The 24925-nt window shown below is 55.2% G+C and overlaps 1 protein-coding gene across 2 annotated transcripts in view; it reads left to right on the top strand.

Annotated features, from left to right (window-relative positions):
* The window catches only part of LOC122922760 (bromodomain and WD repeat-containing protein 3-like), a 38352-nt gene extending 13956 nt beyond the window's left edge, over nucleotides 1-24396 (top strand). The window contains exons 13-40 of one of the 2 annotated variants that reach the window (XM_044273480.1): nucleotides 52-156; nucleotides 229-382; nucleotides 821-955; nucleotides 1067-1195; nucleotides 1279-1504; nucleotides 2666-2824; nucleotides 3597-3780; nucleotides 5828-5921; nucleotides 6004-6150; nucleotides 6830-6906; nucleotides 9706-9883; nucleotides 10131-10238; nucleotides 11188-11295; nucleotides 11915-12039; nucleotides 15350-15432; nucleotides 15513-15624; nucleotides 15701-15762; nucleotides 18341-18496; nucleotides 18583-18703; nucleotides 19191-19316; nucleotides 19398-19479; nucleotides 19553-19624; nucleotides 19701-19841; nucleotides 19952-20104; nucleotides 20660-20829; nucleotides 20905-21023; nucleotides 22044-22199; nucleotides 22354-24396. In XM_044273480.1, coding sequence (XP_044129415.1) covers nucleotides 52-156; nucleotides 229-382; nucleotides 821-955; nucleotides 1067-1195; nucleotides 1279-1504; nucleotides 2666-2824; nucleotides 3597-3780; nucleotides 5828-5921; nucleotides 6004-6150; nucleotides 6830-6906; nucleotides 9706-9883; nucleotides 10131-10238; nucleotides 11188-11295; nucleotides 11915-12039; nucleotides 15350-15432; nucleotides 15513-15624; nucleotides 15701-15762; nucleotides 18341-18496; nucleotides 18583-18703; nucleotides 19191-19316; nucleotides 19398-19479; nucleotides 19553-19624; nucleotides 19701-19841; nucleotides 19952-20104; nucleotides 20660-20829; nucleotides 20905-21023; nucleotides 22044-22199; nucleotides 22354-23120 — 4249 coding nt within the window. In that variant the 3' untranslated portion in view covers nucleotides 23121-24396. Of the gene's footprint in view, nucleotides 1-51; nucleotides 157-228; nucleotides 383-820; nucleotides 956-1066; nucleotides 1196-1278; nucleotides 1505-2665; nucleotides 2825-3596; nucleotides 3781-5827; nucleotides 5922-6003; nucleotides 6151-6829; nucleotides 6907-9705; nucleotides 9884-10130; nucleotides 10239-11187; nucleotides 11296-11914; nucleotides 12040-15349; nucleotides 15433-15512; nucleotides 15625-15700; nucleotides 15763-18337; nucleotides 18497-18582; nucleotides 18704-19190; nucleotides 19317-19397; nucleotides 19480-19552; nucleotides 19625-19700; nucleotides 19842-19951; nucleotides 20105-20659; nucleotides 20830-20904; nucleotides 21024-22043; nucleotides 22200-22353 lie in introns of both variants that reach the window. The other variant, XM_044273479.1, reaches the window with a different exon arrangement.
* Nucleotides 24397-24925: the final 529 nt, after the last annotated feature.

Raw genomic sequence — 24925 nt, 5'->3', positions numbered from 1 at the left:
GTATGTTCTTCGCCGCTCAGCGCGTATGACCCGGTCTCCCTTCTCCGGCAGCCTGAGCTTCGTCAGCGGCAGCAGGGATGGCACGGCGCGGCTCTGGCAGTATCAGCAGCAGGAATGGAGGATGGTTGTGCTGGACATGAGCACCAGGATGAGTGGGTAAGTGGCGCCGCTGCTCGAGAGCCTGCAGATGATGTGGAGACCTCAGGTCATCAGTCTGTACTTTCACAGGAGCAACGTGTCCAGCACCGAGGACAAAGGGACCAAGCTGAAGGTGACCATGGTGGCCTGGGACCGCTCCGACACCACCGTCATCACTGCCGTCAACAACTTCCTGCTGAAAGTGTGGCATTCCCACAGCGGTCAGCTCCTCCACATCTTATCGGTGAGCGCGGGTAGCGAGCCGGGGCCCCAGAGGGGAGAACTGTTACATCGGTGGGGGTCCAACACTGCGCGCTGTCTCCACAACGCCTATAGAACTCAATGGAGCAGCTGCGCGCATACTGACTGGCCACTCCATTCACTTCAGGGTGCTCAAAGCGGTACAGGGCCCCCGTTCTCGTGAGCGGTAGGACCCTCGCTGATCTAATAGTTGTCCTGTATCCTGTGGGTTGGGATAACTTAATATCACCGGAATATCCTTTTTAAAGATCTTTGCTTGCTGTCGGTGAATAGAAGCGTAACTGTCGTCTTTCAGTGGCCTAGTCCTGCTCACACACTGTAAGCTACACGGGGAGCACAGATCTGTACTGAAACACTGTGACAAGCCCTCAGCTGGAATCAGCAGAGGTCTTGTAAATGGTGTCGTCGCTGCTCTCTGCAGGGTCACGATGACGAGGTCTTCGTTCTGGAGGCGCACCCCTTCGACTCCCGGATCCTGCTCTCCGCCGGACACGATGGGAATATTTTTGTCTGGGATCTGGAAAAAGGAACTAAGATCCGGAATTACTTTAACATGGTGAGAATCCGCGGGAGCGGCAGTGACTGACTTGCGTTTGCTCACACTCTGCTTACTGTCAGTGAATAGGGCAGTGTACTGTCCTCATCCCTGCAGTTTCTGCTGTTTCAGATTGAAGGTCAGGGACATGGCGCCGTGTTTGACTGCAAGTTCTCGCCTGACGGGCAGCACTTCGCCTGCACGGACTCCCACGGGCACCTCCTGCTGTTCGGTTTTGGGTGCAGTAAAGCTTATGAGAAGGTAAGTGAGGGGTGACCCGGCAGGTGGTCGGGGGGCGCCCTTCTCGTGCCCCCGGCTGACTGTGGTGTCTGTGTCTGGAGCAGATCCCTGAACAGATGTTCTTCCACACGGACTTCCGGCCGCTGATTCGAGACTCTAATAACTACGTCCTGGATGAGCAGACGCAGCAGGCCCCGCACATCATGCCTCCGCCCTTTCTGGTGGATGTTGATGGAAATCCGCACCCGACGCGCTTCCAGCGCCTTGTCCCAGGGAGGGAGAACTGCAAAGACGAGCAGCTGATCCCGCAGCTCGGATACATATCCAATGGTAACCATCCTCATGGTCTGTGCTCGCCTGGGCCTTTCACACGGTGCTGCGCTCTTCTGGGGTTCACACTGAGGTTTGCTTAGTACTGTGGCAGATCCTCATTGCGACTCCTGAGTATGGAGGTTTGTGTGCGAGCTGCTCACGTATGATGTGATGATACCTGTGTGACCACTGCATGTGATTCCTGAGCCTTTCACACGGTGCTGCGCTCTTCTGGGGTTCACACTGAGGTTTGCTTAGTACTGTGGCAGATCCTCATTGCGACTCCTGAGTATGGAGGTTTGTGTGCGAGCTGCTCACATATGATGTGGTGATACCTGTGTGACCACTGCATGTGATTCCTGAGCCTTTCACACGGTGCTGCGCTCTTCTGGGGTTCACTTAGTTCTGTGGCAGATCCTCATTGCGACTCCTGAGTATGGAGGTTTGTGTGCGAGCTGCTCACGTATGATGTGATGATACCTGTGTGACCACTGCATGTGATTCCTGAGCCTTTCACACGGTGCTGCGCTCTTCTGGGGTTCACTTAGTTCTGTGGCAGATCCTCATTGCGACTCCTGAGTATGGAGTTTGTGAGCGAGCTGCTCACGTATGATGTGATGATACCTGTGTGACCACTGCATGTGATTCCTGAGCCTTTCATACGGTGCTGCGCTCTTCTGGGGTTCACACTGAGGTTTGCTTAGTTCTGTGGCAGATCCTCATTGCGACTCCTGAGTATGGAGGTTTGTGTGCGAGCTGCTCACGTATGATGTGATGATACCTGTGTGACCACTGCATGTGATTCCTGAGCCTTTCACACGGTGCTGCGCTCTTCTGGGGTTCACACTGAGGTTTGCTTAGTTCTGTGGCAGATCCTCATTGCGACTCCTGAGTATGGAGGTTTGTGTGCGAGCTGCTCACGTATGATGTGATGATACCTGTGTGACCACTGCATGTGATTCCTGAGCCTTTCACACGGTGCTGCGCTCTTCTGGGGTTCACACTGAGGTTTGCTTAGTACTGTGGCAGATCCTCATTGCGACTCCTGAGTATGGAGGTTTGTGTGCGAGCTGCTCACGTATGATGTGATGATACCTGTGTGACCACTGCATGTGATTCTGGAGGCCCCCCCTCTCGGGGTGCAGGCGGATGTACATACTGATCGGTCTCCCTGCACAGGTAACGGAGATGTGGTGGAGCAGGTCATCGGGCAGCAGACGGCCGACCATGAGGAAAGCGTCCTGGACGGTCTGATCCGAGAGCTGCAGAGGTCGCAGGACCATAGGCCGACCGAGGACGACCCGCCCAGGGACCTCGCGCTGTCCGTCAGCAGTGGATGTGAGTGTCCTGCTGCCCCCTCTGATCACATATAGAGCCCCTGCCCCGCACCTCAGCGTCTCCCATAAGCAGCAACACAGAGACCCCCCCCCAATAAGCTCCATAGAGACGGGTGACGTGGACCTGGCACATAACTCCTCTGACGTATGTTGGATGTGGATTCCCCTTCCATCGTACTGCGGGGCTAATGTGTTTTTATTTAGTATTTTTTTTGGGGGGGGGGGGGGGGGGGGGGCGGGGGTGTTGTGGTTGGCAGTGCTGTTATGCAGGCTATAGTCGTCCATTATATCACTCTTAAAGTGACAGGCATTCTATTAGTTTGAGCCTGTGGCACAGTAGTAATACACTGTTGGCAGCGTGGCGACCTTTTAGTCCCCCGCTCCTATGTATCGGCACCCGGCCCCGCCGGTCTGTGTGCATGGAGGGCGAGGGGGGATATCTCTTCATTAAGCGGCCTGTGGATTCGATGGAATATGTGCAGGAGCCTTCCCAGCGCCTGCGCCAAATGTGGCCGAGTCCAACCTCTGTGTCCTGTCCGCCCTGCCGGAGTTACCCCCATCACTACGACCAGTCCCTGATCTGTGCACCTGTCACAATGGTGACGTCATCATGTAGTATGGTGAGGAGACACATGAAGTGCTGGACTAGCACTCCCATCATCCTGTTAGTGGCCTCCTTACTGACACTTGGTTCTCACCCTATTTCCGCTGGTTGCATTCACAGTGTCACAACCTCCCAAATTCACCATCTTGTTTTTTTGTTTTTTTTCCAGTTGTCAGGAGTCAGAGTCAAGATCTGTCATCTCCACCTAATGTTGGCCTGCGACGGAGCGGTCAGATCGAAGGAGTCCGCCAAATGCACGACAATGCCCCGAGAAGCCAGATGGCGACTGAGCGAGATCTTATCGCGTGGAGGAGGAGGGTGGTGGTGAATGAGCTGCATCCTGGTGTCAGCAGGTGATTAGCGTGTGCAATACTACCAGCAGAATAGTGAGTGCAGCTCTGGAGCATAATGCATGATGTAACTCAGGATCAGTACAGGATAAGTAATGTATGTACACAGTGACTGCACCAGCAGAATAGTGAGTGCAGCTCTGGAGTATAATACAGGATGTAACTCAGGATCAGTACAGGATAAGTAATGTATGTACACAGTGACTGCACCAGCAGAATAGTGAGTGCAGCTCTGGAGTATAATACAGGATGTAACTCAGGATCAGTACAGGATAAGTAATGTATGTACACAGTGACTGCACCAGCAGAATAGTGAGTGCAGCTCTGGAGTATAATACAGGATGTAACTCAGGATCAGTACAGGATAAGTAATGTATGTACACAGTGACTGCACCAGCAGAATAGTGAGTGCAGCTCTGGAGTATAATACAGGATGTAGCTCAGGATCAGTACAGGATAAGTAATGTATGTACACAGTGACTGCACCAGCAGAATAGTGAGTGCAGCTCTGGAGTATAATACAGGATGTAGCTCAGGATCAGTACAGGATAAGTAATGTATGTACACAGTGACTGCACCAGCAGAATAGTGAGTGCAGCTCTGGAGTATAATACAGGATGTAACTCAGGATCAGTACAGGATAAGTAATGTATGAACACAGTGACTGCACCAGCAGAATAGTGAGTGCAGCTCTGGAGTATAATGCAGGATGTAACTCAGGATCAGTACAGGATAAGTAATGTATGTACACAGTGACTGCACCAGCAGAATAGTGAGTGCAGCTCTGGAGTATAATACAGGATGTAACTCAGGATCAGTACAGGATAAGTAATGTATGTACACAGTGACTGCACCAGCAGAATAGTGAGTGCAGCTCTGGAGTGTAATACAGGATGTAACTCAGGATCAGTACAGGATAAGTAATGTATGTGCACAGTGACTGCACCAGCAGAATAGTGAGTGCAGCTCTGGAGTATAATACAGGATGTAACTCAGGATCAGTACAGGATAAGTAATGTATGTACACAGTGACTGCACCAGCAGAATAGTGAGTGCAGCTCTGGAGTATAATACAGGATGTAACTCAGGATCAGTACAGGATAAGTAATGTATGTACACAGTGACTGCACCAGCAGAATAGTGAGTGCAGCTCTGGAGTATAATACAGGATGTAACTCAGGATCAGTACAGGATAAGTAATGTATGTACACAGTGACTGCACCAGCAGAATAGTGAGTGCAGCTCTGGAGTATAATACAGGATGTAGCTCAGGATCAGTACAGGATAAGTAATGTATGTACACAGTGACTGCACCAGCAGAATAGTGAGTGCAGCTCTGGAGTATAATACAGGATGTAGCTCAGGATCAGTACAGGATAAGTAATGTATGTACACAGTGACTGCACCAGCAGAATAGTGAGTGCAGCTCTGGAGTATAATACAGGATGTAACTCAGGATCAGTACAGGATAAGTAATGTATGTACACAGTGACTGCACCAGCAGAATAGTGAGTGCAGCTCTGGAGTATAATACAGGATGTAACTCAGGATCAGTACAGGATAAGTAATGTATGTACACAGTGACTGCGCCAGCAGAATAGTGAGTGCAGCTCTGGGGTATAATACAGGATGTAACTCAGGATCAGTACAGGATAAGTAATGTATGTACACAGTGACTGCACCAGCAGAATAGTGAGTGCAGCTCTGGAGTATAATACAGGATGTAACTCAGGATCAGTACAGGATAAGTAATATATGTACACAGTGACTGCACCAGCAGAATAGTGAGTGCAGCTCTGGAGTATAATACAGGATGTAACTCAGGATCAGTACAGGATAAGTAATGTATGTACACAGTGACTGCACCAGCAGAATAGTGAGTGCAGCTCTGGAGTATAATACAGGATGTAACTCAGGATCAGTACAGGATAAGTAATGTATGTACACAGTGACTGCAGCAGCAGAATAGTGAGTGCAGCTCTGGAGTATAATACAGGATTAGTGATGTATGTGGTGCACAGGGGTTAGTTTGCTGTTTCCTTTATTGCAGGGTGCTGGAGGAATGCCGATCTGCTAAGGGTGACATGGAGGTACATCTGTACAGCACAGAGAAGAGGAGGAAGCCGTTGCACCCAGCACAGAGGGTAGGTACTGGTGATAGGGGGTTAGGATCTGCTGGTATTGGGGGCGTCTGGCTCACCATGTCTCCTGTGCTCTTCCGTTCAGAGTGAACATCAGGTGTGTAGTGGGCGTCCACTGCGGAGAGTCCAGAAGAAGCGCCCGCACACTTACCAGACCCGATCCAACATGGAGCACGATTCTCAGACCAGCGCTGCTACAACCAATGGGGAAGATTCTCATAGCTCTCCGGAGGTATCTGCTCTACTGGATATGGAGGGAATGCTGCGCGGTTAAAGGGCCAGCGTCCACTGCCATGTATATTTGTGTCCTCACTGTACAATGAGTCGCTCGGCTTCCTTTTGCTGTACAGTTCATTCACTGATAACTTCAGAAGTTAAAAAGGTTTTCCGACATTTTACTGTTGATGACCTATCCTAGGTCATCGGTATCTGATCGGTGGGGGTCCGACACTCGGGACCTCTGCTGATCAGCTGTTTGAGAAGGCATTGGTACTCCTGTGAGTGCCGCAGCCTTTTCCCTGCTCGCCAAGCACAGCGCCGTACATTGTATAGTGGCCGTGCTTGGTATCGCACTCGGCAACGTTCACTTTAATGGGGTTGAGCTGCTACTAGGCTACGTGGCCTATAAACGTGTCGTCACTGGGCCCGGAAAAGCTATGAGAAGGCTGCGGCCCTCCACCGATCAGATACTGATGACCATCAGTAGAAAAATTTTGGAAAACCCCTTTAAAATTCCACGCTACTTTCACAGTGCATCAACTGTCAAATGTTTCCATTCTCTGGCAGCAAGCAGAGATCTTGTAGGCTGTAATGAATTGAGAGGCAGTGCATTAGATTGTTGCCGGACTTCTCATGTCGCTGACAGACGCCGTCGCCTTCTCACGGATCTGTTGTTTTGTCTGTACTTGCAGGATGAGGAGTCGCGTCCGTCCAGCGATGCGTCCGATGGTGAAGTGGCTGCTCCATGGCAAACCGAGAGCTCCTCCAGGTACTCCCATCAGTGACGCCCCGTGTGAGATGATGGGGGGGGATTCCCTCCTCTACTGATTGTCCTGAGCATTGGATTTTTGTCATGGGAATATTCTGGGAATATTTCTGATGGTGTGAAAACTTTAGCAATATTTTGGTAACGGGTGTTGTACTGGAGTAACCCCCAGAGTGTTGACCCCTAAAATAACCCCCATTAAGTGCCCGTCCTGACATTGCCACCTAAGTACATGTTGCAGCTGTCACCCAGCTTTCCCAGTCTCCTGCAGATCACGTCTGCCTGGTGCTGTGGCCTATGGAGGACGGGGTGTCACTCTGGGCGTTAGCACCCAGCTTTCCCAGTCTCCTGCAGATCACGTCTGCCCGGTGCTGTGGCCTATGGAGGACGGGGTGTCACTCTGGGCGTTAGCACCCAGCTTTCCCAGTCTCCTGCAGATCACGTCTGCCCGGTGCTGTGGCCTATGGAGGACGGGGTGTCACTCTGGGCGTTAGCACCCAGCTTTCCCAGTCTCCTGCAGATAACGTCTGCCCAGTGCTGTGGCCTATGGAGGACGGGGTGTCACTCTGGGCGTTAGCACCCAGCTTTCCCAGTCTCCTGCAGATCACGTCTGCCCGGTGCTGTGGCCTATGGAGGACGGGGTGTGTCACTCTGGGCCTTAGCACCCAGCTTTCCCAGTCTCCTGCAGATCACGTCTGCCCGGTGCTGTGGCCTATGGAGGACGGGGTGTCACTCTGGGCGTTAGCACCCAGCTTTCCCAGTCTCCTGCAGATAACGTCTGCCCGGTGCTGTGGCCTATGGAGGACGGGGGTGTCACTCTGGGCGTTAGCACCCAGCTTTCCCAGTCTCCTGCAGATCACGTCTGCCCGGTGCTGTGGCCTATGGAGGACGGGGTGTCACTCTGGGCCTTAGCACCCAGCTTTCCCAGTCTCCTGCAGATCACGTCTGCCCGGTGCTGTGGCCTATGGAGGACGGGGTGTCACTCTGGGCCTTAGCACCCAGCTTTCCCAGTCTCCTGCAGATCAAGTCTGCCCGGTGCTGTGGCCTATGGAGGACGGGGTGTCACTCTGGGCCTTAGCACCCAGCTTTCCCAGTCTCCTGCAGATCACGTCTGCCCGGTGCTGTGGCCTATGGAGGACGGGGTGTCACTCTGGGCCTTAGCACCCAGCTTTCCCAGTCTCCTGCAGATCACGTCTGCCCCGTGCTGTGGCCTATGGAGGACGGGGTGTCACTCTGGGCCTTAGCACCCAGCTTTCCCAGTCTCCTGCAGATCACGTCTGCCCGGTGCTGTGGCCTATGGAGGACGGGGTGTCACTCTGGGCGTTAGCACCCAGCTTTCCGAGTCTCCTGCAGATCAAGTCTGCCCGGTGCTGTGGCCTATGGAGGACGGGGTGTCACTCTGGGCCTTAGCACCCAGCTTTCCCAGTCTCCTGCAGATCACGTCTGCCCGGTGCTGTGGCTTATGGAGGACGGGGTGTCACTCTGGGCCTTAGCACCCAGCTTTCCCAGTCTCCTGCAGATCACGTCTGCCCCGTGCTGTGGCCTATGGAGGACGGGGTGTGTCACTCTGGGCCTTAGCACCCAGCTTTCCCAGTCTCCTGCAGATCACGTCTGCCCCGTGCTGTGGCCTATGGAGGACGGGGTGTCACTCTGGGCGTTAGCACCCAGCTTTCCCAGTCCCCTGCAGATCACGTCTGCCCGGTGCTGTGGCCTATGGAGGACGGGGTGTCACTCTGGGCCTTAGCACCCAGCTTTCCCAGTCTCCTGCAGATCACGTCTGCCCCGTGCTGTGGCCTATGGAGGATGGGGTGTCACTCTGGGCCTTAGCACCCAGCTTTCCCAGTCTCCTGCAGATCACGTCTGCCCAGTGCTGTGGCCTATGGAGGACGGGGTGTGTCACTCTGGGCCTTAGCACCCAGCTTTCCCAGTCTCCTGCAGATCACGTCTGCCTGGTGCTGTGGCCTATGGAGGACGGGGTGTCACTCTGGGCCTTAGCACCCAGCTTTCCCAGTCTCCTGCAGATCACGTCTGCCTCGTGCTGTGGCCTATGGAGGACGGGGTGTGTCACTCTGGGCGTTAGCACCCAGCTTTCCCAGTCTCCTGCAGATCACGTCTGCCCCGTGCTGTGGCCTATGGAGGACGGGGTGTGTCACTCTGGGCGTTAGCACCCAGCTTTCCCAGTCTCCTGCAGATCACGTCTGCCCAGTGCTGTGGCCTATGGAGGATGGGGTGTGTCACTCTGGGCGTTAGCACCCAGCTTTCCCAGTCTCCTGCAGATCACGTCTGCCCAGTGCTGTGGCCTATGGAGGACGGGGTGTCACTCTGGGCGTTAGCACCCAGCTTTCCCAGTCTCCTGCAGATCACGTCTGCCTGGTGCTGTGGCCTATGGAGGACGGGGTGTGTCACTCTGGGCGTTAGCACCCAGCTTTCCCAGTCTCCTGCAGATCACGTCTGCCCCGTGCTGTGGCCTATGGAGGACGGGGTGTGTCACTCTGGGCGTTAGCACCCAGCTTTCCCAGTCTCCTGCAGATCACGTCTGCCCGGTGCTGTGGCCTATGGAGGACGGGGTGTCACTCTGGGCGTTAGCACCCAGCTTTCCCAGTCTCCTGCAGATCACGTCTGCCCGGTGCTGTGGCCTATGGAGGACGGGGTGTCACTCTGGGCCTTAGCACCCAGCTTTCCCAGTCGTGTGGATGCTGACGTTGTGGCTGAGTCGTTTTCAGGGTCAGCCTGGTGTGGATAGCGGGGAAGGGCAGGACGTCGCCCACTGGGAGTTGTCTTCATCGTCCTCCTCTCTTGTAGTGACACCTCCAGCGACTATTCAGACTGGACGGCGGATGCTGGAATTAACCTCCAGCCCCCGAAAAGACAAACGCGGCAGACGACACGGAAGATGTACAGCAGCTCTGAGGACGAGAATCCCGCCAAGGAGGAGGAGCGGCAGCGGAAACGCAAGCAGACGCGGAGACGGGCTCTCACAGTTGGGTACTCGCCGGGCTGGGTCCTGAAGGAGGTTCAGCAGTCGTCTGCTGCTGGGAAATCTGGGTGACACTGGAGCGGACACGGTGCTGGTCACCCAGCTTTCCCAGGCTCCCGAGGGCAGATGTGCATAGTGAGGGTTGTAGTCCCTATTGGCTAGTAAAATTTGGCTCTCCCCAAAGGCTGTCGATCATTTCCTTCATTGCTTTTTTTTTTTTTTTTTTTTTTTTTTTTTTGACTCTCCATAGAAGCAGAACGAGTTGGAGGGCGATCCCAGTGAGGAGTGGATTCCGCCCCAGTGGATCCTGGACACCATCCCACGCCGCTCCCCTTTCGTCCCTCAGATGGGAGACGAGGTATTTGGGGGCTTATGTTACAGATGACTGGCTCTACACCTAGCAGTGCCTGAGATCCTGGTCCAGTCCGCTCCATGCGGCTGCCATTGATGAGGGATCTGGTGCAGTGACCGTCCCATAGTCCTCATATACACAAGGGCTGGAGATGGGATCTGTCCACACTAGATGTTACTGGACGTCCTTAAAGGGGTTGTCTGATGTCAGCAAATGGCATTTATCATGTAGAGAAAGTTACTACGAGGCCCTTCGTAATGTATTGGGATTCTCCATGTTGCTTCCTTTGCTGGCTGGATCCAATTTTCCATCATGTTATACATGGTTACAACCACTGCTGCAGCGCAGATCCGAGGTGGACGAGACGGGTGCTGCTGCGCACGCGGACTTGTGTCCAGTTCTGGCCACCAGAGAGGCCGGAGTGCTTTCCTATAGTGTGCAAGCACGACCACCACTGATGGATTGCAGGGTGGTTGTAACCATGGAAACGAGCCGTGTATAATGTGATAGAAAAATGAATCCAGCCAGCAAAGGAGGCAACATGGATAATGACAATACATTAGGAAGCGCCTTGTAGTAACTTTCTCTACATGATAAATGCCACTTACTGAAGTGAGAGGACCCCTTTAAGTGTCTGGCTCAGGATTCTGCTTTGGTGGACTAAAAGTCCCAGAATGCCCTTACAGTCTGCAGCAGCCTGCTGGGAGTGGCTGGAAAAGGGCTGTGTTCCCAGCAGGAGGTTTGAGCTGAATTGTATGGATGCGGGTGTCGGCTCCGCTCCGGTCCTACCATGTAACCTGCCTGGTCAGGACTCCAGGAAAGCTGGGTGACTTCTGTGCATCTGGTTATGGCAGCCATGTTGTCACCCAGCTTTTCCATGTACAGGGGCGTTTCCGTTCTCTCGCGCCTCCTGTGATGATGCGTCTCTCAGCGGCTGCTGCTCTCTTCCCCGCAGGTCATCTATTTCAAGCAGGGACACGAAGCGTACGTGCGCGCCGTGAAGAAGGCGAAAATCTACAGCGTCAACATGCAGAAACAGCCGTGGAACAAGACGGAGCTGAGGGTAAGGTCTGGGTGACCCCCGAGGGCCACAACCTCTGTGTGCTGCGCTCTGATTGGTTGGTGTAGGCGAGACTGTTCTCCACCTCCTGGGGCATGCTGAGCCTTGTAGTGCAGCCAGCTCGCCCCTGTTGAAGCAGTAGAAGTTTGATATTCATATGGCGGCCATTGAGATGATCGTCAGTCAGTGTAATACGTGGACACAGTGGGTTCTGCTCTGGGGGTCCTGAGCGTGGACCCCTCCACTGTGATGTTGTTACAGTGTGCCAGTGCAGGTAACATGTCTGCAGTCGGGCAGTTCAGAGTGTTGCCCAGACCGGATGCATTAGATCAGTGTCTGGGATGAATGTTTATGTGTTCACTGACGGCAAGCAGAGATCCTGCTCAGTTAAGATCTGGAATTCCCCTTCAATCCTGCGGCTCCTCCGCCCCCCCGGTGTTTTATGACCAGCAGGTGGCGCTCTTGTTCCAGATTTGGTTAAAGGTTTCCTGACGGGATCCCGGCACCGCCATCGCTGCGCCATATACTACACCAGCTTCTCGCATGTCTGAGTAGTCACTGCCCCTCCCCCACCACCGCCCGCGCCTGTCCCCCATAAACACGTCTCCCCTTTTCTTCTCAGGAACAGGAGTTGTTGAAAGTTGTGGGCATTAAATACGAGGTGGGGCCCCCCACCCTCTGCTGCCTGAAGCTCGCCTTCCTCGACGCCACGTCCGGCCAGCTGAGCGGAGAGTCGTTCTCAGTCAAGTAAGTGACGTGATTCCCACATTCACTGGGTCCTGAGATTGGATTGTCAGCTCCTGGGGTCAGTGATTGTGTAGAGTAGTAGTATACCGCTATATCAGTCTACATAGGTGCCACGGTAGACGCAGTGCAGGGGCGCAGCGGGGAGGAGACCCTGATATAGCAGAGTGGATCGGGCAGCCGAGCCAGGAAAGCTGACCCTAGATATTAGGTGCTTATGGTGGAACCTAACGTCTGTGTGGACAGGACTGGATCAGACTGGTACATTCTGCTTATTTATGCTTTACACTGCAGCTCTGCTTCATTAGGAAGCAGCAGTGCTCAATGGCTCCAGCCAGGGGCATAGCCAAAGGCTCATGGGCCCTGGTGCAAGAGTTCAGCTTGGGGGACCCCCCTCCCTCAGTGCCTTGAGGCCAGGGGCAGGGAAGCACATAGCTGTAATAGTGGTGTCATCGTGTCTGGTACAAGGGTCTTTGGGGCCCCCTACCTCCCTCTGCACCCCGTATTGCTTCGCCCCTGGCTCCAGCTTATCTGCATGGTCTATTGAAGTCTGAGGGTGTGTAAAATCTCCCTCCTGTCTCATCAGAGGCTCAAGCTGCAGCTGTGGCACTCCCCCATGCTTTACCCTACAGCTCTGTTCCCTTAGGGCTGTTTCTGACGAGCGTTTCCAGCATTACCTATCAGTATAATGTCGTGCGCTCCTGCTAAACGAGCAGTGTCCAGAACGGAGAGTGATGGTCACACACACTGGAGACTCCAGGACCTCTGTTCATATGATCACGGGGGCCCCAGCGGTTGGGGCCCCCGTCATTCAGTGATCATATGTCTGTCTTATGGAGAGGAGATTAGTGTTCTTTGTGTGGAAACCCCTTTAATGCTCGGGTGGAGGGATAAATGGTGTATTATGGCTATATAATGCTCGGCGGATGGTATACAGTGGCTATATAATGGTTGGGGGGTGGTATATTCTTCTCGGGGGGTGGTATATTCTTCTCGGGGGTGGTATACGGTGGCTATATAATGGTCGGGGAGGTGGTATACGGTGGCTATATAATGGTCGGGGAGGTGGTATACGGTGGCTATATAATGGTCGGGGAGGTGGTATACGGTGGCTATATAATGGTCGGGGAGGGTGGTATACGGTGGCTATATAATGGTCGGGGGGTGGTATACAGTGGCTATATAATGGTCGGGGGTGGTTATACAGTGGCTATATAATGGTCGGGGGGTGGTATACAGTGGCTATATAATGGTCGGGGGGTGGTATACAGTGGCTATATAATGGTCGGGGGGTGGTATACAGTGGCTATATAATGGTCGGGGGTGGTATACAGTGGCTATATAATGGTCGGGGGGTGGTATACGGTGGCTATATAATTGTCGGGGTGGTATACAGTGGCTATATAATTGTCGGGGTGGTATACAGTGGCTATATAATGGTCGGGGGTGGTATACAGTGGCTATGTAATGGTCGGGGTGTGGTATACAGTGGCTATGTAATGGTCGGGGGTGGTATACAGTGGCTATATAATTGTCGGGGTGGTGGTATACAGTGGCTATATAATGGTCGGGGGGGGTGGTATACAGTGGCTATATAATGGTCGGGGGGGTGGTATACGGTGGCTATATAATGGTCGGGGGTTGTATACAGTGGCTATGTAATGGTCGGGGGGGTGGTATACAGTGGCTATATAATGGTCGGGGGTGGTATACAGTGGCTATGTAATGGTCGGGGGGTGGTATACAGTGGCTATGTAATGGTCGGGGGGTGGTATACAGTGGCTATGTAATGGTCGGGGGGTGGTATACAGTGGCTATGTAATGGTCGGGGGGTGGTATACAGTGGCTATATAATGGTCGGGGGGTGGTATACAGTGGCTATATAATGGTCGGGGGGTGGTATACAGTGGCTATATAATGGTCGGGGGGTGGTATACAGTGGCTATGTAATGGTCGGGGTGGTATACGGTGGCTATGTAATGGTCGGGGGGTGGTATACGGTGGCTATATAATGGTCGGGGGGTGGTATACGGTGGCTATATAATGGTCGGGGGGTGGTATACGGTGGCTATATAATTGTCGGGGTGGTATACAGTGGCTATATAATGGTCGGGGTGGTATACAGTGGCTATATAATGGTCGGGGGTGGTATACAGTGGCTATATAATGGTCGGGGGTGGTATACAGTGGCTATGTAATGGTCGGGGGTGGTATACAGTGGCTATGTAATGGTCGGGGGTGGTATACAGTGGCTATATAATGGTCGGGGGAGGTATACAGTGGCTATATAATTGTCGGGGTGGTGGTATACAGTGGCTATATAATGGTCGGGGGGGGTGGTATACAGTGGCTATATAATGGTCGGGGGGGGTGGTATACAGTGGCTATATAATGGTCGGGGGGGTGGTATACGGTGGCTATGTAATGGTCGGGGGTTGTATACAGTGGCTATGTAATGGTCGGGGGGGTGGTATACAGTGGCTATATAATGGTCGGGGGGGTGGTATACGGTGGCTATGTAATGGTCGGGGGTTGTATACAGTGGCTATGTAATGGTCGGGGGGGGTGGTATACAGTGGCTATATAATGGTCGGGGGGTGGTATACAGTGGCTATGTAATGGTCGGGGGGTGGTATACAGTGGCTATGTAATGGTCGGGGGGTGGTATACAGTGGCTATGTAATGGTCGGGGGGTGGTATACAGTGGCTATGTAATGGTCGGGGGTGGTATACAGTGGCTATGTAATGGTCGGGGGGTGGTATACAGTGGCTATATAATGGTCGGGGGGTGGTATACAGTGGCTATGTAATGGTCGGGGGGTGGTATACAGTGGCTATGTAATGTCGGGGGGTGGTATACAGTGGCTATGTAATGGTCGGGGGGTGGTATACAGTGGCTATGTAATGGTCGGGGGGTGGTATACAGTGGCTATGTAATGGTCGGGGGGTGGTATACAGTGGCTATATAATGGTCGGGGGGTGGTATACAGTGGCTATGTAATGGTCGGGGTGTATACAGTGGCTATGTAATGGTCGGGGGGTGGTATACAGTGGCTATATAATGGTCGGGGGGGGTGGTATACAGTGGCTATATAATGGTCGGGGGTGGTATACAGTGGCTATATAATGGTCGGGGGGGTGGTATACAGTGGCTATATAATGGTTGGGGGTGGTATACAGTGGCTATATAATGGTCGGGGGTGGTATACAGTGGCTATATAATGGTCGGGGTGGTATACAGTGGCTATATAATGGTCGGGGGGGGGTATACAGTGGCTACGTGACTATTATATGACGTTGCTGTCTCCTCCAGGTATCACGATATGCCGGATGTGATTGACTTTCTCGTCCTCCATCAGTTCTATAAGGAAGCGAAGGAGCGGAACTGGCAGATCGGTGGGTGATGCGGCGTCTTGGTGGCGATGCTTTCCCGTCACTGTCTGTGGGTTCATGTGCTGATGTTCTTCGCTCTGCAGGAGATCGCTTCCGCAGCATCATCGACGACGCCTGGTGGTTTGGGACTGTGGAGAGTCAGCAGCCCCTCCGGATGGAGTACCCCGACAGTCTGTTCCAGTGCTACAGCGTCCAGTAAGTGCAGCCGCAGGCTCTGAATGCGGACCTCCAGCCGTGCAGGGATTATAGTGTCGCCATCTTCTGTTTCCAGCTGGGACAACAATGAACGGGAAAACATGAGCCCATGGGACATGGAGCCGATCCCAGAAGAAAGTATGTGGAGTATACAATAAGCAAGGAATGGGGGGTGTACATGACTGTAGGGGTGGGGGGCGAGCAGAGGGGTGTACATGACTGTAGGGGTGGGGGGCGAGCAGAGGGGTGTACATGACTGTAGGGGTGGGGGGCGAGCAGAGGGGTGTACGTGATTGTAGGGATGGGGGGCGAGCAGAGGGGCGTACGTGATTGTAGGGATGGGGGGCGAGCAGAGGGGTGTACATGACTGTAGGGATGGGGGGCGAGCAGAGGGGCGTACATGATTGTAGGGGTGGGGGGCGAGCAGAGGGGTGTACATGACTGTAGGGGTGGGGGGCGAGCAGAGGGGTGTACGTGATTGTAGGGATGGGGGGCGAGCAGAGGGGCGTACGTGATTGTAGGGATGGGGGGCGAGCAGAGGGGCGTACGTGATTGTAGGGATGGGGGGCGAGCAGAGCGGCGTACGTGATTGTAGGGATGGGGGCGAGCAGAGGGGCGTACGTGATTGTAGGGATGGGGGGCGAGCAGAGGGGCGTACGTGATTGTAGGGATGGGGGGCGAGCAGAGGGGCGTACGTGATTGTAGGGATGGGGGGGCGAGCAGAGGGGTGTAGATGATTGTAGGGATGGGGGGGCGAGCAGAGGGGTGTAGATGATTGTAGGGGTGGGGGGCGAGCAGAGGGTGTACGTGACTGTAGGGGTGGGGGGCGAGCAGAGGGGTGTACGTGACTGTAGGGGGGCGAGCAGAGGGGCGTACATGATTGTAGGGATGGGGGGGCGAGCAGAGGGGCGTACATGATTGTAGGGGTGGGGGGCGAGCAGAGGGGTGTACATGACTGTAGGGGGGCGAGCAGAGGGGTGTACATGATTGTAGGGATGGGGGGGCGAGCAGAGGGGCGTACATGATTGTAGGGATGGGGGGGCGAGCAGAGGGGTGTACATGATTGTAGGGATGGGGGGGGCGAGCAGAGGGGCGTACATGACTGTAGGGGTGGGGGGCGAGCAGAGGGGCGTACATGACTGTAGGGGTGGGGGGCGAGCAGAGGGGCGTACATGACCGTAGGGGTGGGGGGCGAGCAGAGGGGCGTACATGACCGTAGGGGTGGGGGGCGAGCAGAGGGGCGTACATGACCGTAGGGGTGGGGGGCGAGCAGAGGGGCGTACATGACCGTAGGGGTGGGGGGCGAGCAGAGGGGCGTACATGACCGTAGGGGTGGGGGGCGAGCAGAGGGGCGTACATGACCGTAGGGGTGGGGGGCGAGCAGAGGGGCGTACATGACCGTAGGGGTGGGGGGCGAGCAGAGGGGCGTACATGACTGTAGGGGTGGGGGGCGAGCAGAGGGGCGTACATGACTGTAGGGGTGGGGGGCGAGCAGAGGGGCGTACATGACTGTAGGGGTGGGGGGCGAGCAGAGGGGCGTACATGACTGTAGGGGTGTGGGGGCGAGCAGAGGGGCGTACATGACTGTAGGGGTGGGGGGCGAGCAGAGGGGCGTACATGACCGTAGGGGTGGGGGGCGAGCAGAGGGGCGTACAGGACCGTAGGGGTGGGGGCGAGCAGAGGGGCGTACATGACCGTAGGGGTGGGGGGCGAGCAGAGGGGCGTACATGACCGTAGGGGTGGGGGGCGAGCAGAGGGGCGTACATGACCGTAGGGTGGGGGGCGAGCAGAGGGGCGTACATGACTGTAGGGGTGGGGGGCGAGCAGAGGGGCGTACATGACTGTAGGGGTGGGGGGCGAGCAGAGGGGCGTACATGACTGTAGGGGTGGGGGGCGAGCAGAGGGGCGTACATGACTGTAGGGTGGGGGGCGAGCAGAGGGGTGTACATGACTGTAGGGGGGCGAGCAGAGGGGTGTACATGACTGTAGGGGGGGCGAGCAGAGGGGTGTACATGATTGTAGGGGGGGGCGAGCAGAGGGGTGTACATGACTGTAGGGGTGGGGGGCGAGCAGAGGGGTGTACATGACTGTAGGGGGGCGAGCAGAGGGGTGTACATGACTGTAGGGGTGGGGGGCGAGCAGAGGGGCGTACATGACTGTAGGGGTGGGGGGCGAGCAGAGGGGCGTACATGACTGTAGGGGGGCGAGCAGAGGGGCGTACGTGACTGTAGGGGTGGGGGGCGAGCAGAGGGGCGTACGTGACTGTAGGGGTGGGGGGCGAGCAGAGGGGCGTACGTGACTGTAGGGGTGGGGGGCGAGGAGAGGGGTGTACGTGACTGTAGGGGGGCGAGCAGAGGGGTGTACATGACTATGCTCACAGTATGTTAATAGTTGAAGTGCTCTGTCGTGCGCCAGTGCTTGATGGTTGTTGTAGTCTATAGTTGCTGTGCTTGATGGTTGTTGTAGTCTAGTTGCAGTGCTTGATGGTTGTTGTAGTCTAGTTGCTGTGCTTGATGGTTGTTGTAGTCTATAGTTGCTGTGCTTGATGGTTGTTGTAGTCTATAGTTGCTGTGCTTGATGGTTGTTGTAGTCTAGTTGCTGTGCTTGATGGTTGTTGTAGTCTATAGTTGCTGTGCTTGATGGTTGTTGTAGTCTGTATAATATGTATGGTGCTGGTTGGAGGTCTCTCTGACATCACATCTGCTTATCTCAGCAGTTTCCCTCCCGGACGAGGTCGGCGCGGGTGTTCCCGTCACTGCGGAGGAGCTGACCGCTCTCCAGTATAAACCCCAGGAAGGAGAGTGGGGCGTGAAGAGCAGAGATGAAGTGTGTGAGCGGGTGATCCCGGGGGTAGACCAGCTGCTCGCGCTCGGTGCGTGTCCTCGTGTAATGTTCTGTGTGTAGGACCGCCGGCCACGTGACGCCTGCAGTGGCGCTAATGATGATTTGTGTTGTCAGAGTTCGCCAGCCCGTTCAGCGCTCCGGTGGATCTCGGCGCCTATCCTCTGTACTGCACTGTGGTGGCCTATCCAACCGACCTGAGCTCGGTGAGGAAGAGGCTGGAGAGCCGCTTCTACAGGTGAATATATACACTCTATTTCCTCACCATCTTCAAGAGCTCTGCTTGCTGTCAGTGAACAACAGTATGATGGAGATGTTTTTTCCAGCCTGTGTAACTTATGTACATTCAGAAATGTTAAACGGTGGGGGGGGGGGGGGTCCTCTCGCTGCTGAGGGTTTGTTGTAGTGTAGACAGCACCAATCTCACCTTGTCTGTGTCTCCAGGTTGATCACTCTTCCCTGCACTGATACATTGTAACAAACCTGGTGTTCTGGCAGGTTTGGGGTCAGAGTAGTAGTATTGTTATAATGCAGATGAGTTTGTTCCCATTCACTGACAGCAAACAGTGATCCTGGAAATGGGGATGACTAGGAATGAACCTAAGACCAGCTCATTCTGCAGTTTGGGGCAGTTGGGTGGCAGCTCCCGGCCACGTTGGTCATCACCCAGCAGTGGAGCGTCGCAGGGTTTCTCACGTTGCGCTGTTTCTGCCTCCGTCTCGCAGGAGAATCTCCGCGCTGATGTGGGAAGTGCGTTACATTGAACACAATGCCAGAACCTTCAACGAGCCAAACTCTCCCATCGTGAAGGCCGCCAAGATTGTGACGGACGTTCTGCTGCGATACATCAGGTACGCGCGCTGCGCATTCGCCTCGCCGCAGCGTCTGCCCCGTGATCGGCCGCTCCCTCAACCTTTCTCTTCCCTGTCTAGAGATGACATCTGCACAGACATCTTGGAGATTTACAACCAGGTGAAGTGTGAGGAGGTCAGCGATGAGGAGGAGGAGGCCGAGGTGAGACATAAGCTTTTAGCATTGACGTTTCTGAGCTTTGGACACGTGAGCTCACACTCTACATCTTGTCCAGGAGAGTGCAGTGGCTGATATGGAATCGGACGCTCCAGGGACCTCCGCCGGGCGAGCAGTGAGTAAACCTCTGGTCAGTACATGTCTCATCATACAATAGTCGCCATCGTCAGACCGGCCTCTGTATTGATTATGGCGTCTCCCACTAGATCACTCGCCGCACTAAGAGGGATCTGCTGAGATCCAATCCAGATTCCTGGAAGGACCACTGCAAGGAACTGTTGGACCTGATCTACGAGCGAGAGGACTCCGAGCCCTTCCGGCAGCCGGTTAACAGCGTCTCATATCCTGTAAGTGTCGGCTGTGTCAGAGCTGGGAGTCGGGGGATCGGCCGGAGTCGTATCTGCCGGGGGCTCCTTCGCTCCGCGTTCAGTAACTTATTTTCTCCTCGTGGTTTCAGGATTATCAAAACATCATTGAAAATCCCATGGATTTCAGCACGGTCAAAGGCAAACTGGAGGCGGGAGACTACAGCGACCCACTGGAATTCGGGCAGGACGTCCGGCTCATATTTAGTAATTCCAAAGCTTACACCCCGAACAAGAAATCCAGGGTGAGATCCAGAATCTGCAACGTATGCCGCCGTGTGACATAGCCGCGCACGGGGCGCCGTGTGACATAGCCGCGCGCGGGGCGCCGTGTGACACAGCCGCGCGCGGGGCGCCGTGTGACACAGCCGCGCGCGGGGCGCCGTGTGACATAGCCGCGCGCGGGGCGCCGTGTGACATAGCCGCGCGCGGGGCGCCGTGTGACATAGCCGCGCGCGGGGCGCCGTGTGACATAGCCGCGCGCGGGGCGCCGTGTGACATAGCCGCGCGCGGGGCGCCGTGTGACATAGCCGCGCGCGGGGCGCCGTGTGACATAGCCGCGCGCGGGGCGCCGTGTGACATAGCCGCGCGCGGGGCGCCGTGTGACATAGCCGCGCGCGGGGCGCCGTGTGACATAGCCGCGCGCGGGGCGCCGTGTGACGGTCGAGTACACGATGGAACATATGGATTGATGTGGGGAGGGCTGTTGGTATCTGCTGCCCTTTGACCCCTCACCAGGCGTCCACGTGACTGTCCGCAGCGGCCATCTTTCCTAACTCCCGCCGGTTCCCCCTCTGCAGATATACAGCATGACTCTTCGATTATCTGCTCTGTGTGAAACCTACATCAAGGACATCATCTCTGACTACAAGCTCGCCATGCAGCTGCAGCAGCGGAGGAGGCAGCGCTACAGGAAGAGGATCCGCAGCAGCAGCAGCAGCAGCTCTTCTGCCTCTAGCAGAGCCGCGAGGTACGAGCGCCTCCTTCACTGTCTGATAGCCCCTCGCTGCGTCCTTTCTGTGATTGAGATTTATTTGTTTTCTAGTCTGAAAGGGAAACCACGGAAGATTCCACAGAGGGTCCTGCAGAGCGCCCCCCTCCCACGTCTACGGAGCAGCTCCTCCTCGTCCTCGTCCTCATCCTCCTCCTCCTCAACCTTTGAAAGTAAGACCCCATTAATGATCCGTATGTGTGTACATGTAACAGCGTCAGCGTGTTGTACATGGGTGCACGTAGCCGAGCGGTCACGTGGGCATGAATATAGCATCCGTGTAACATGCAGTTAATACCGCCACATACTCGTGTCATACACACAGGTAAGGCCGAGTTCAGATCTTCCATCCCAGCTCCTCTCTGGAGGCTTCACTACTGGTTGTGGCGCCCAATCACTGATGGAGATAACGGAAGTGTGAACGCGGCCTAATGCCTGCACACGCCTGTAGGTTCTGTATGTATAGATGGCGCACACTACACTCCGGTAATACAGATATAGCACACTATTACATGCCATACAGGTAAGGCTACTTTCACACCTGCGTTCAGTGTATGTGCACAGAAGGATCCGCACCGATAATGCAAACGCTTGTATCAGAACGGATCCGTTTGCACTATATTAAAAAAAAAAAAAAAGTGTAAGTCAAAACGGATCCGTCCTGACTTACATTGAAAGTCAATGGGGGACAAATCCGTTTTCAATTGCACGATATTGTGTCGGTGAAAAACGGATCCGTCCCCATTGAGTAACATTGTGTGTTGGGACGGATCCGTTTGGCTCAGTTTCGTCAGACGGACACCAGAACGCTGCAAGCGGAGCGGAATAGAGCCAAACGGATGCATTCTGAGCGCATCCTTATCCATTCCGAATGCATTGGGGCTGAACTGATCCGTTTTGGGCCGCTGAGCCCTGAACGGATCTCGCAGGCGGATCCAGAAACGGCAGTGTGAAAGCCGCCTAATACCTAGACGTGTAGCGGCATGCTGGTCATACACTCGTGCCCTATCACACGCTAGTCTGTGCTCTCTCCCCTGTGTATATGTGGTGATCTGTTTACACATCTCGTGTAGATTGATTTCCCAGGTGATCAGCGTCAGGCGGCCCCTTCTCCTTGGGTATGACAAATGCGGAGCCCGGTGGGTGCCAGGCCTCGGCCAGTATGTTCACATCAGTGCTGATTTGTGTCCTAGTGTCTGATTCCGCTCTGGAGCCCGGCCGTGTCTCAGCGGAGGAGATGGAGGAGCAGCCGACGTCTTCCAGACCGAACCCCCAGAACAAGAGCGACGCTGAGGAGGAGGAGGAGGAGGCAGCGGGCGGCTCCAAGGCCCCATCCTCCCCGGTGAAAGGTACATAGCGGGGGCCGTGCCCCCCAGAGGATTCATCCAGGGATTTTCTTGTATCTGACACCTTGGGCCCCTTCTTCTCTTCCCCGGGGGTCCCAGGGGTCAGATCCCCTCTGATGTCACAGACGCACTCACGGATGTTTTTGTTTCTTTAAAGCTGAACTGACTAATGGACCCCTGACAAACGGCGAGGGCGATGACGCCCCAAAACCCAGGAGAAAGCTGCTGAGCTCCTCCGAAGATGAAGGCCAGGGAGAAGACGAGGAGAAAGTGGAGGAGGAGGAGGAGAAAACCAGTAAACGGCCCCCATCCCCGTCCACAAGTGGCCACTCCCAGTCAAGCCTCAGTTCAAAGAGCGGGTCCGAGTCAGAGGGCAGCTCCGACTCCTCCACCAAATCTGACCAGGACTATGTGGACGGGGACCACGATTACACCAAAGTATCACGGACAAAGCTGAAGAGGAAGCGAGGTAGCCCTGCCACTGACCACAAATCAAAAGGAAAGGGGAGGGGCCGTGGGCGTGGAAGGGGGCGGGGCCGACCAAAGGGTTACCACTTAAGAGGTGCTGATACCAAGAAAGGCAAAGGTCGGGGCAGGGGGAGGGGAGCCTCCAAAAAGGACCCTCCCCACAGTCCGGCTCTAAAGCACGCCGACTTGTCAGACGAGGACCTGAGCGAGGACCGCAGTGAGGACGACGCAGGAGACGACAGCGACTTCATCGAGCAAGAGCGGAAAAAGCCGCGGATCAACACCCGAAACCAGGGCCGGAGGACGGTGCTGTACAACGACGACGACTCCGACAACGAGCCCGAAGGCCTCCTGCTGATCGACGACCCCTTAAACCTCGGCACCTCCAGGTCAGGACGTGTGAGGAAGATGACGGAGAAGGCCAGGGTCAGCCACCTGATGGGCTGGAACGGCTGATGGCGGCCCACTCGCCCCGGACCCCCACTGCAGGGGTGCGACCAGAAACGGATTCCGTGTAGGACTTTTGGCAGGCTGTTTTACTTGGTGCTTTTTTTATTTTATTTTTTTAATGCTGTTGTCAAAGTATTCACGCCCTGTATCATTTGGAGGGCCAGCCTTATTCATGAGGTCTTCACAAACCCAACACTACAGATTTGGGGAGCAGCGTCCTGCACCCCGCGGACTCCATGCGGCTCCAGTTTTCTCCTGGCGGCAGCGTTTGTGTATTATAGCGTTCAGCACCTTTTATAGAGATTTTATATGTTTTGTGACTTTAAGCTTAAAGGACAGAGATTCCTATGTTTTGCACAAGACTCCACCCGGATGGCAGCTCCTCGATGTTTACAGTTTTTATTTTTATTTTTTTGGAGGGGGCGGGGCATCAATGTATAGAATTTCCAATGCCAAATGTATTAGCGCCGGGGCTTGGTTTTCGCCGCTCTTGTTCCTGTGCCTTTGTACGTACGTTTTCGCCCTCTCAGCCTGGTGGATACTGGAAGATCCGTAGCTTCAAACTACCTCTGACGCGTTGTTTGTGGCTGTAAAGACCGGGACACGGGTCCAGGGGGCAGCATTTTAGGTGGGGGGGGTAAAGCCACTGTAGATGTGTAAGGGAGGGTATAATAGGGGTGGCACATGGAGGGGCGGGCGGGGGGGTCTCTGCGTTTTGCACTCTGGGGCTGCTCGTCACGTGAGGTTTGTCAAAGTTGCGTTGGGTGGTATTTATCGTAACTTTTTGGTGCTCCTCCATTTTACACTGGTGACGTCCTCGTCCCAGGATCACCGGGGTCTTATCTTCCCATTGATCCCAGCCAGAGGCCACACAGGACCAATTATAATGATGGTGGCGGGTGTTTACGTCTGCCAGGCGGGACTCCGTGCCATTATCATGTCTGGGGGGAATACGTAAATAACCATAGCAACAGGTAAGCCCCTACCCGCGCATTTGTTGGGGGACCCCCCCCACCCATAGGTTTACACTCCTGAATTATTTATTATGACCCTTGGTGCTTTTATCTGACACTTCCTGTGAATCTGCGTCCGTTCAGATATTTGTAGTTGGGCCCTCAAATATGAAGCAAAAAGTCCCCCGCCCGCTGGTCGTCCCCTTATGTTCTCCCCCGCCCGCTGGTCGTCCCCTTATGTTCTCCCCCGCCGGCTGGTCGTCCCCTTATGTTCTTTCCCGCCCGCTGATCGTCCCCTTATGTTCTTTCCCGCCCGCTGGTCGTCCCCTTATGTTCTTTCCCGCCCGCTGGTCGTCCCCTTATGTTCTCCCCTGATGTTCTCCCCTGCCCGCTGATCGTCCCCCGCCCGCTGGTCGTCCCCTTCTGTTCTCCCCCGCCCGCTGATCGTCCCCTTCTGTTCTCCCCCGCCCGCTGCTCGTCCCCTTCTGTTCTCCCCCGCCCGCTGGTCGTCCCCTTCTGTTCTCCCCCGCCCGCTGGTCGTCCCCTTATGTTCTTTCCCGCCCGCTGGTCGTCCCCTTTATGTTCTCCCCCGCCCGCTGATCGTCCCCCGCCCGCTGGTCGTCCCCTTTATGTTCTCCCCCGCCCGCTGATCGTCCCCTTATGTTCTCCCCCGCCCGCTGATCGTCCCCCGCCCGCTGGTCGTCCCCTTATGTTGTCCCCCGCCCGCTGGTCGTCCCCTTCTGTTCTCCCCCGCCCGCTGGTCGTCCCCTTCTGTTCTCCCCCGCCCGCTGGTCGTCCCCTTCTGTTCTCCACCGCCCGCTGGTCGTCCCCTTCTGTTCTCCACCGCCCGCTGGTTGT

This window comes from Bufo gargarizans, unplaced genomic scaffold (genome assembly GCF_014858855.1).
Source record: "Bufo gargarizans isolate SCDJY-AF-19 unplaced genomic scaffold, ASM1485885v1 fragScaff_scaffold_693_pilon, whole genome shotgun sequence".
Taxonomy (NCBI): Eukaryota; Metazoa; Chordata; class Amphibia; order Anura; family Bufonidae; genus Bufo; species Bufo gargarizans.
This window is presented reverse-complemented; position numbering and strand designations above follow the sequence as displayed.